This window comes from Melospiza melodia, chromosome 5 (genome assembly GCF_035770615.1).
Source record: "Melospiza melodia melodia isolate bMelMel2 chromosome 5, bMelMel2.pri, whole genome shotgun sequence".
NCBI lineage: Eukaryota > Metazoa > Chordata > Aves > Passeriformes > Passerellidae > Melospiza > Melospiza melodia.
In genome coordinates, this window is record NC_086198.1 from 18105947 (window position 1) to 18117376 (window position 11430).

The window sequence follows — 11430 nt, forward strand, 5'->3', positions numbered from 1 at the left end:
CTATTCAGTCCTTCATAAATTATAGAAATTAAAATATTTTGAGAAATGTGCAAGTTCCAATTCTGGATGAGAAATACTGTTTGGGAGCTAACTTTATGTGAAAATGACCTTTAGATGAAAATTGGATGACTAACAAGCTAAATAAAACTCTGTTATTCTTAAGTTCTAGCATAAAGAGCCAAATGCAGACATGCTTTCTGGTGCTTGTCTCAAAGCTGTGCCCCCCATCAACTATTTCTTTCAAATGACAGTCAAATGGGGATGCAGAGAGCTAAGGGCTGCTATTTGCATGGGAGCAGGTAGGAGCTCATGATAAAATATTAGGACACTTCCTCCTTTAGCATCTTGTTAATTCTAAAGATTTTCTTTGAAATATGTTGTTACTTGAGGCAGTTATGATTTTTGCTGTAAAGCTGCTGCTTAAGAAACTCTGCTTCTTGATAAGGTAACATTCATTTTTAGAAGGTATAGAAGCGGTTTCAAAAGGAAAACTTTCCTAAAACTTGGAGCTATCCTTTATAGGAATTTTATTTTTCCTTTTGGGTTACTTGGCCAGTTATTAGTGAGTTTGAGACTTCCCCAGTAGTTGCTCCCTATTTTAGAGCAATTTAGTATGCTTTTCAGACCTAGGTGTTGGCAGGATGGCCAGGTATAAGCATTGCTGCCTGGTTGCTGAAGGCCTTCTACTAGGCAGTTTGTGGGCATCTTCTGGTTTTGATATTGGGAAGTTTTGGATTTGACAAAAAAATCAAATGGATATTTTATCGAAAGGATCGTAAGGGCAATGTGAAGCTAAAAGGAACCACTTTGGGTGGTGAATTATATTGGAATTGGGGACAGGAACTTGGCAGAAGAGCCTGTGCCTTTCTGGGGAGTTCCTTTTACAGCCAGTAGCAGAGGATGATTAGGCTGGTGGTGCTCTGTATCTCTCACTTCTCTGGCCAGTCAGATTGGCAGCAAGGGACTGAGAGACTTTTGTCTTTTTCATCAATAGAGTTGCTAATTTCTTTTAGAATATGGAAGAAAGAGATTGAAAAGGTACTATAAAGGGAAGCACTTACCTTCTTACACATCACTCATCTGATGATATATAGCACCTTTAATTATCAATGTAAACAAACTTTTGGCTGCAGTATGCACTCTGCTTGAAATAATCTTGATGAGCCATCAGAAGTGGTAGATCAATATGCCTTACAATCCATTTAAAAGTACCAGGAAGGAACACAACTTTCTCCTGCAAGCTGTAGCTATAATTGTTTTGCTTAATAAGTTAATATGAGAACACGAGCACTACTTGACTTTTTAAGTTCTTATGTTATTGTTCATCTGTACTTTAGATACTCTTTGATCTTTAAGGCTTGGATCACATTAAACATCTGAAAGTAAAATCTTTCACTTACGGCACTAGGCACTCTAGGTTAGGTATTTGTGGAGAACAGAAGGAAATAACTAAGGTAGCTTGCTCTCGGTTAATGCATAATTCTAATAATGTTTCAACTGCACAGGATGTAAAATTTGCCAGGTTTTGCTGAGTGCTGCCTCAGTGGCTGCTATGTGTGACATAATGGTCAGAAGTGGGGTCTTGACTTAATAGATGAATGTTAGGTACATGCATTCCAAAACATAAGCAATTGGGTTCAGTTTTTCTCTACTGTCACTAATGTGTTCTGTCATATGCTTAACTTTAGTGGTAGACAGAAGGAACAGAAGAGTGTGTGTGTTAAGAAAAAGACTTGTGAAAGCTTAAATACTATTCTGGTGTAGTTTTGAGTAAGTCTGTTGCTTTTGTAGATGCTCTAAATAGGTATTTTTAGTTGTGGGAAGCATCAGAAGTTGTTGTCTAGCTGATCTTTTCTTGGAGATACAGAGATCACAATATGACTGGTAAGAGGGAGAAAAAGCATCAAAAATCACCACTTGTTTTCTTGGGTGTCTATTGTTTGTATGTGTTGTGTATGGATAGTTATACACTTGTTGATCAGGAATTTAGGGAAGGTCAACCAATGACAGTGGATTTCAGAAAATCTGCTGGGGCATAAATTTAGAAATGCTTCTCAGCTATTTCTGTCTTCAGTTTTATTTGTATGAACCTCATATTTGGGATTTGAACTTTTACTTCTTCTCTTTTTCAGTGGTTGGAGCAGCAGCCAGGAAATCAGTGAGATTTAGGTGCTGACCATGTTAAATGTCTTCTCTGTTTGGTGGGATGAGGCTGGAAGGACCAAAACACCATCACTTGACTTTCCAGGCTCTTTTTGGTTTAGATTATCCTGTAAGCAGATGGCATGTTCTTAAGCAGGTCCTGTGGTGTATGGTTAGGGAGACTGGCAGGTCCAGCTGCCATCATGGTGAATTAATTGCACACAAAGCATGGCAAACTGGCAGTCTGCAGTTGGCATGCAGACACTTGAGGGGGTAGCAGTGCTGAACTTCTCTTGCAGGAACCACTAAAATAGGAAAGAATCACAATTTACTGGTAGATGGGGAGCAATTTGTACATGGTAATACTATTTTTGTCATAGGAACTGAACAGAGTAAGAAAAATAGGTACATCACAGCTATGGTGAGTAAGTGATTTCACAGAACTTCAGAGATGGGGAAATGGCCTTTATTTTTACTAGTGAGATATCTGTTTGCTAGAGATGAACTTCATTCTTTGCTCCTTGTAGAAAAACTTGTTATAAAACATGTGCAGGTACCTGTTTAGGTTGCAAAACTTTTATGAATTAGCAAATGCAGCCTGAAATAAATCCTGAGTAATAATGACTTTCTATTTGTTCCTGTTTAAAAACCGTCTAAATAGATTTGTTTTTAAAGTAGCTAAAGGACAAACACAGGTTCATTTGTTATCTGCTGTTTGTGTAGTGTACCATAACTAAGAATCAAATCCAGGGATATATTTCTCAGTTGTCGGAAATTTCAGACATTTAGTGGATATTACAATGGCTATATAAATGCATTTTTGACTTGATGGAATACTCATTTAGATCTAATGAAATTTAATGGAGCTATCCATTGAGTAGATTTTCTAGATGAATCTAAATTAATTTATGCCCTACAAAATTGAATTCTGTAGTACACTTCTGTTTTTTTTCCCATCACCTGAACTGACAAGATTTGTCTGATCTATGTGGACAACCCATATTAAGATCTGTAGCAACTGTATGGTCAAAATCAGGATATTTTGTATGGAATATCTCTAAGCAGTAAAATTCAATGTTGCTGTGAATATGGAGCAAATTTGCATGTTGCTCCAAATACTAATTAATTCTGATAACTGATAAAGCAAGTGATATCATGATCATTAAGGTCTGTGGGTCTTGTCCTTTAAAAAAAAAATCCAAGCCTAAGTTGTTACTAGTTCTTAAACTGATATGAGAGATTTATCAAGTAGGAGTTGGCTTGAATTATTTCAGTAATTTGCCTTTTGACTGTGTTTCTAAGTAGACTTGGATGGAATTGAAATACTTAAAAATGCCTGTTCTGAGAATATTTTGTTCACTGTCACATTACTAGTTATGAAGACTCTCAGTATCTGTTTTGGGTTTGTTTTTTTTTTTTTGCAGATTATTCAGCTCTAGAAGAAAGATTTGTCGTCACAAATTCCTTTGAAAGCACAATGGATGCATTTTAGAGTTCTACAGAAGTCGTCTAGGAACAAGAACATTGGACTTTGAGGAATAACAGAGTTCAGAGAGCCCAGAAATTGGTCACTAATAAAGCCTCTTTGGCCATACAGCTTGGAAATGAATACCATTGAGACAGCAAAGCTTGAAGAGCACATGGAGGGTCAGCCAAATGAGACTTCTAATGGCTACTCACGACCTACTCTCTCAGTCAGTGAAGAGAACAAAAATGGCACTAGCAAACCAAAGGGCTTGTCTAATGGCTTGCGAAAAACAGCAAAGAAGTATCCTGATTACATCCAGATTGCTATGCCTGCTGAATCTAGGAACAAATTCCCTCTGGAATGGTGGAAAACAGGCATTGCCTTTGTCTATGCTCTCTTCAACTTGATTTTAACAACTGTCATGATCACTGTGGTCCATGAGAGAGTACCTCCAAAGGAGCTAAGCCCTCCCTTGCCTGACAAATTTTTTGATTACATTGATCGTGTGAAATGGGCTTTTTCTGTATCAGAAATAAATGGAATGATACTACTTGGATTATGGATATTCCAGTGGTTGTTTCTTAGATACAAGTAAGTTAGCAATATTTTTTTTTCTCTGCTGTAGGTTTACATTGCTCATTTTGGGTAGAAGAAATCATACAGTGAAATCCTTAACAATATTGTGGAATAGGGCTGGCAGGAAAATAACAAAGGAATAGCTTGTTTACAAAATATTGTAGAGTGTCTATTCCAGATATGAAAACACAGGTTTTCTGATTATTGAAGGTCTTTGAATTCTGAATTTCTGACACCTGTGTTGTATTAGTCAAGTTAATTCTGAAACTGGGCTTTTCAAAGTGTGTTTACTGACCTGGGGATGCTTAAACTTGGGAAATCATGACTGTGTAAGAAAATCTTATTCAAATTTGAGGAAGAGTCCACTGTCCTCTTCAGCTAAATAGAAGTTTTCTCCTGTGTCTTCGCTAAACTATTTAAGTTGAGAATGGGGTTATAGTATGGGACTAAAAAGAAAATGCCATTGAATTGAGGAACACTGCCTGGCCACACCTTTAAGTTAGACTGAGGCCATCTTAAATTGGTGAGAGTTTCACTCTATAAGGAGCTAACAAGACTGAAAGCTGAAGAGGGATGTTTTAATGCTTGATTCAGCGGAGTGTGTGGTGAAGAGCTGGGGTGAAGCTGCTCTTTCATTCTATGAATTCAGCTGTCTAATGTAGCTAAAGCTCCATAACTGTTGAACATCCTGCATGTAAACTTTGTACTCAGTCTGTTTCCCCCCTTTCCTTATTTTCAGATCAATAGTGGGACGCAGGTTCTTTTTTATAATAGGAACTTTGTATCTGTACCGCTGTATTACCATGTACGTTACCACCTTACCTGTGCCTGGAATGCATTTTCAGTGTGCACCAAAGGTAAGAGTCTTTGCCTCCTGCTTCTTGCCTTAGTCTCTGCATTAGTCCTGATGGCTCCTTACATCAAATAGAAGATAATGTTTCAGGTATTAGTAAATAACACAAATTACTTTCAGTTGATGTCTTCAGAAACATAGGTAGTGATAAACCAAAACTTGTGTGATAGCAGAGCCTCAAATTGTTGATGGAGTTGGCTGCTCCCTTTCAGAACATCTTAGGTTGAAATAGTGTTGCTACTAAATCAATCAACTTGCTTCTGAGGCTCAAGCTAGTCACTCTTAATACTGTAGCAATATTTTTTCTTATATGGTAGGATACCGCAGGTCAACACTGTAATTCATAGCCTGATATGCAAGCTTTTGTTGCTGTATCCCTGTAAAACCCCACACTGTTACGTGCTTTGCCTAGTTTCTCACACTATTTGGTCAAGAGCTATTGCAATACCTGAACTCAGCTGCCTGTCTTGGTTTCCAACCTGCAGAATGTATAGGAATGTGACTTAAATTCAGCTGCATAAATGAACTGATACATACAGAAACATGGATGTACTAATAGTTTTACAAAAATATTTTAAGAATTTAATGACGCTGGAGTTAAATGGTGACATAAAGGAGTTGTTACTCCCACTTTAGGTTACTAATAAAAAGTTGTAGACTTAAAATTCCTTGGAACAAACTATTGTGTTAGCTGTACTGAAAAAATGTATTGCCAGTTTAGTGGGGGAATAAACTTGTCACCTCTTGTATAAGATTTCTAGTCTTGAGTTACAGCATCATGGCTGTTGTCTTGTACGTTGAGACAACTTGGGGATATAGTGGATGAAATAATTCTCTTGCAAATCAGTGTCTTTTTGAAAATGCTTTATTTAACTGCCACTATTGTAAAGATTTAATGGTTTTGTTCTAGCAGCTTGGGGAATGACTATGTAATAGACTGTATTGAGGAGTGAGAAGAGGTAATCAAAGGAAAATGCAAATGTCTCTGCTGAAAGTGCATTTTGCTAGCATGAAACCAGGATTAATTACTTGAACTCTGGAAAAACAGTTGATGATCATTTTTCTGGATTATTTTAATATGTGAATAGTTTTCTGATTATGGAAAACAGTTATCCATTTTCTTGGGGTTTTTTTCTAGAATAATTTAAAACAGCTAGATAAAACTGCCTAGTATCTATAAGAAATCAAAAGCTGGTCCTAATATGTGCTTTAAAAATGTACATCCTCCAAATATGAGTTAAGTCCTGAATGACTTTGTAATTAAATCTAAAATGGAGCAAGTTTGAGGGTTTTACTTGGTAGTAACACTGGTCAACTCTGGACAGAATAACAGAATTTGTATGAAGGTTGTACCAGTTTTTAATGAGTTTCATTGATTATGTCAACTGCTGTGATGAGAGATCTGACCTTACAAATTTTTAATGTTTACCTTCTCAGTATATTCTGCATCTCATTCTCATACAATGCATATTTTAAAATAGCCTGGAAAAGTATAGATGAAAAATAGACCGACTATAAATCAGAAGTATAGACCAAATGCTAGTGTTACCAAAATGATCTTTATCACCTGTCAACTGGGAAATGCATGCTTATTTAAGAATATATGAAAGAAGCCTGAAGAAAATTAAGATAATTTGTCCTTTTATCCCTGTCTCCCTGACTCCATATATGTTTGCACAAGAAGTTTATTTGAGTCACTTACGATACTTCTTTCTGGTGTTCTAGTTGAATGGAGACTCTCAGGCAAAGGTTCAGAGAATCCTGCGACTGATTTCTGGTGGTGGTCTCTCCATAACTGGATCCCACATCCTGTGTGGAGACTTCCTGTTTAGTGGACACACTGTAGTATTAACGCTGGTCTATCTGTTCATCAAAGAGTGTAAGTGTTTGTATTTCAATGCACTTTCTTGTTCATGTTCATTGTACCAGCAAAACAAATGACAGAAGTACATGTGAAACTACTGCCCTCCAAAGGTTACTCATCAGTTGTACACAGCCTGTATTTATATGGGTTTGAAACACAAATTGAGTGGAAATGGAGCTGTGGCTGTAGTAAAATCATAAAATGGTTAAGGTTGGAAGGGACCACTGTAGGTTATCTAGCCCAGCCTTTCTGCTCAAGCAGATTTCCGTAGAGCACACTGCACAGGATTGTGTCCAGACAGTTCTTGAATATTTCCAGTAAGGGAGACTTCACATCGATGAGGTTTCCTCTCACACTTCTCCAGTCTGAGCAGGCCTGTTGTCCTCTCTTGTTCCTCATAAGAGAGGTGCTCCAGCTTCTAAATCATCCTGATAGCCCTCCACTGGACTTGCTCCACATCTGTCTTGTACTAGGGAGCCTGGAACTCCAGATGTGCCTCACTGGGCTGTGTTGAGGGTCAGGACTACCCCCATCAACCTGCTGGCAATGATCTTACTAATACACCCCAGGCTACTCTGCCCTTTTTGGCCATGAGGTTGCTGCTCATGGGCAGCTTGGCCACCAGGACCCCCAGGTACTTCTCAGCAGAGCTGCTTTCCAGCAGGTTGGCCCCACCCTGTAGTGGTGCACCAGGTTCTTCTGTCCCAAGTGCAGGACCCTGAACTTGCCCTTGCTGAGTTTCAAAACGTTCTGCCCATGTCCATCCCTCTACTGTGTGAGATCTGAAGGGCAGCACAGCACCACTGCAGAGCTTTGTATTCTCAGCTAACTTGCTGAGGATGAACTCTATCCCTTCATCTAAGTTGTTGATGAGTAAGTTAAACAGTACTGGGCCCAGTATGAACCTTTGGGTTGAGGTAGACTCTGCCACTGATTAAAAACCATCCAAGCCCTGCCATTCAGCCAGGTCAGTCCACCCTCACTAATTGTTCAGCCTTGCCTGTGAAGCTATCATGGGAGACAGTGTCAGAAGTCTTGCTTGAAGTTCACATAGACATCCTGCTGTCTCCTGGAATCTATCCAGCCAGTTGTCCAGATTTTAAAGGCTATCAGGCTGGTTAAGCATGACTTCCCTATGGTGAATCCATGCTAACTACTCCTGACCACATGCTTAGTGATGGCCTCAAGGGTGAGCTGTTCCATCACTTTCCTAGGGATTGTAGTAAGGCTGACTAAAAGTGTTATAGGCTTTAATTAAGGGCTAAATATGGCTAAACATGTCACCTCTATCTTTATGTAAGTGTTTATTACTTGATTAAAACAAGATAGATAGCTTTTCGTCATTTGTTGACAGATGATTTAAATTTTGGATAAAGCATGCTGTAGTAATTGTGCACACTAGCTCTGTGCAGGTTAGCTGCAGGGGGTTGTAGGCTTGAGCACAGCACCATTGCACAGTTAGACTGCATCTAGAAGCAAAGTTACTTTTCTCAGGTGCGCTATACATTAGTTACTGCAAGTGAAAAGTTAATTCATGATCTTTGGTTGTCTTGTGCTCGAGTCTCCTACTTAATGTTTCTTGTAGTTGATAAGAATTTGGCAGAAGATGCAGTTATGGTTTCTCCCTGAGAAGATGCAGTTATGGTTTCTCCCTGAGCTTTACATTGCTGTGGGCAATGGGAGGAAAATTCTTCTGTGCTGCACTGAGAGCATCTATTGAAGTGTCAGAGAACTTAGCACTGACCTCTAAATCTAATATATGGTAAGCAGTGCTATCCTGGGAGTTTGGCCAATCATGAATGTGTAGTGGGGAGTTCCCTTCTCAGTTCACATGTTTGGAGTTGGAGTCTTCCCTCCTATTGTTGTATCCCAAATTATGCAAATGCTAGCTTGGCTCATGGGAATGTGGAATTCTCATTGAAACAAAAATAAGACTAAGCAGCATTAGTTTGATGCCTTCCTTGTATTAAAATGTTGAGGAAACAAGGTGCTGCCGTGCTGCGTTCTGCCTTAAACAAAAAACACACTATAAAAGGGCCTCTTGCATGTGATAGACTCCAAATCACAGATTTGAGATGTTCTTTGAACAGTGGTTTAAGATGCTGATGATTCTTAGACCTAAGAATCATCATTGTTTTCCTTGTTTTTTCTGCTATGGTGTATTTTAATGCTACTCATGTGCTCAATTGTACCAGGAAAGATGAAGACAACCCAATATTTTCTGGGCTAGTTTCCCCTTTATATTATAAGGGATTGGTGCAATTTTATCATGCAAATTTTTGTAATAAGCTCTTTGACTGCTGCCTAATTGTTAGGCATATATTTCACTGAAATTGTGCTCTATAAGTGAGAAATGCATAGCTTTCCTTTTTTTACCTCCCATATAACAATCAAAATTTCATCTGAACCAGGGCATAAGCCCTATAATTGCTCTGAATTAGAGGCTGATTGTGGTGGTCTTTTTTGCTCTTCCAGTAACATGTCTTTGGTGTAAGATGCATTCTGAGGTTTTTATGTCGGGCTTAGTGGAGTTTTTGCTCTGTTCTTCTCTTCCTTCTGTACTCTGCCATTTTTTCACTTATTCTCTGCACAGCACGTTTTTCACCAGAATAGTTGTTCGTATTTTTAGCCTCGGTATGTCTGACTTTCTCAATGCTGTTTTCATCAACTTCTTGAGATTATTTGGCTTCTCATCTTAAAAAATAAAATAAAATCAGTAGATGGAGATCTGTCAGCAGGGTTTTGGGGAGAGTTAAGAGAATTTTTTTGACACTTGCAGTTGTTTTGCACAGGCCTCTCAGCGCCTACTGGGTAGGCTTGTTGAGATCAGTAACTTTTCTGCTGGTATTGTGTGAAAGTAAAGGCTGACCATTGCCCCATAAGACAAGAGGTGCCAAAACCTCCCACTGTGAGTGAAATGAAGCCAGTTTGCCTGTCAGAAGTTATGAATGATCATTGTGACACTCAGGGCATTTTTTCAATGGGCAAAGAAGTACAGGAGAACTTTTCCACTGATGTGGCTGAAATGCATTTTGAATAGCTTTGCTCCCATTTGTTAAATCTTTCATTTAAGGGTATAAATTCACATACTCTTCTATACAGTGTATTTTGTTTCATAGAACTGAGGCTTCATGCAAATTAGTTAAAACCTAATAATTAAAATGAGTGCCCTTCTGTTTAATTTGTGATCTCTGCTCAGGTTGTATCAGTTCTAGAGACTTGATTTTACTCGAATATAGACTGTGAAAAGAAAAAATTAATTACAATGAAGTTAAATAAGCAAAGTGTATGTTTTACCTCAATTTTGTCTCTTCCTCTGCACCCTAAATCCTAGAAATTATTTAACTGGAAAACTTAATTTGACTAGAAAATGGGTGGCAGTCTTGTCTAGCTAACCCATCTTGTGCTCACTTAAAAAAGTAAGAACACTGCAGTAAGTTTGTGTAATTCATTATGTAGATTCATACCAATCAAAACAGGGGATCTGTACCAGTGTGATAGCAGGGGATCTGTACCAGTGCGATATGAGTTGTGTTTTCAAATTTAGCAGCCTTAAATGAATTTTCTTATCTTTCCCCCTTGCTTTTGTGGATTGTTAGAATAACAGATGACTTTTTGCTGTGTTTTTCCCCATCGCCTCCCTGTCTCACAGATTCACCACGTAATTTCTGGTGGTATCACTTGATCTGCTGGCTGATGAGTGCTGCTGGCATCATTTGTATCCTGGTTGCTCATGAGCACTATACCGTAGATGTCATCATTGCCTACTATATCACCACACGGCTCTTCTGGTGGTACCACTCCATGGCTAATGAAAAGGTGAGTGGCCTTCACAATCCATGCGTAGCCTGCATTTGTTACAATTGCCTGAAGGTTCAATCCTCTTAAATATTCTTAATCTCAGAATAAAAAGATGTTCCATATTGAAGCTTAATCAGAATGGGCAATGAGTTTCACTTCATTGTTATTTAAGTAAATAATATTAATTTGCCTTAAAAATATTTTTGAGCTTTTGAGGTTTTAATACTGTAATTGATGTATAGAATACCCTTTCTTTGTCTCAGCTTATGAATAAACAGTAGTTGAGTAATAAAATTTCTGCATAACTGAAGTTATCTAGATAGTCTCAAGCTGCATCAAGGGAAATATATGTTGGATATTAGGGAAAAGTTTTTCACACAAAGGGTGATAAAGTACTGGAATGGTGTGCCAGGAGAAGTGGTGAAGTCCCCATCCCTGGATGTATTTAACACGAGACAGGATGTAGCACTCAGTGCCATGGTTTAGTTGAGGTGCTAGGGAACAGGTTGGACTCTATCATCTTGAAGGTCTCTTTGAACCTTGTGATTCTGTGATTGCTACAATTCTAATGACAATTCTTGTGTAAATGTCGTTAAAGGTACACAGTTCAGAAGGTTGTTGCTGCTGTTGTTTCAACAACACTTTCAAGCAGAAGCATAGCTCTTAAGCCCATTTAGTCTAATTCTCAACTATTACTCATCAGTGGAAACATGTCATGCCTGAAAG

The 11430-nt window shown here is 38.4% G+C and overlaps 1 protein-coding gene across 1 annotated transcript in view; it reads left to right on the forward strand.

Moving 5' to 3' along the window:
- The window catches only part of SGMS2 (sphingomyelin synthase 2), a 40611-nt gene that overhangs the window by 18174 nt on the left and 11007 nt on the right, over nt 1-11430 (forward strand). Inside the window, exons 2-5 of the mRNA XM_063156460.1 lie at nt 3567-4201; nt 4926-5043; nt 6765-6918; nt 10556-10722. Coding sequence (XP_063012530.1) covers nt 3747-4201; nt 4926-5043; nt 6765-6918; nt 10556-10722 — 894 coding nt within the window. The 5' untranslated portion in view covers nt 3567-3746. The remainder of the gene's footprint in view (nt 1-3566; nt 4202-4925; nt 5044-6764; nt 6919-10555; nt 10723-11430) is intronic.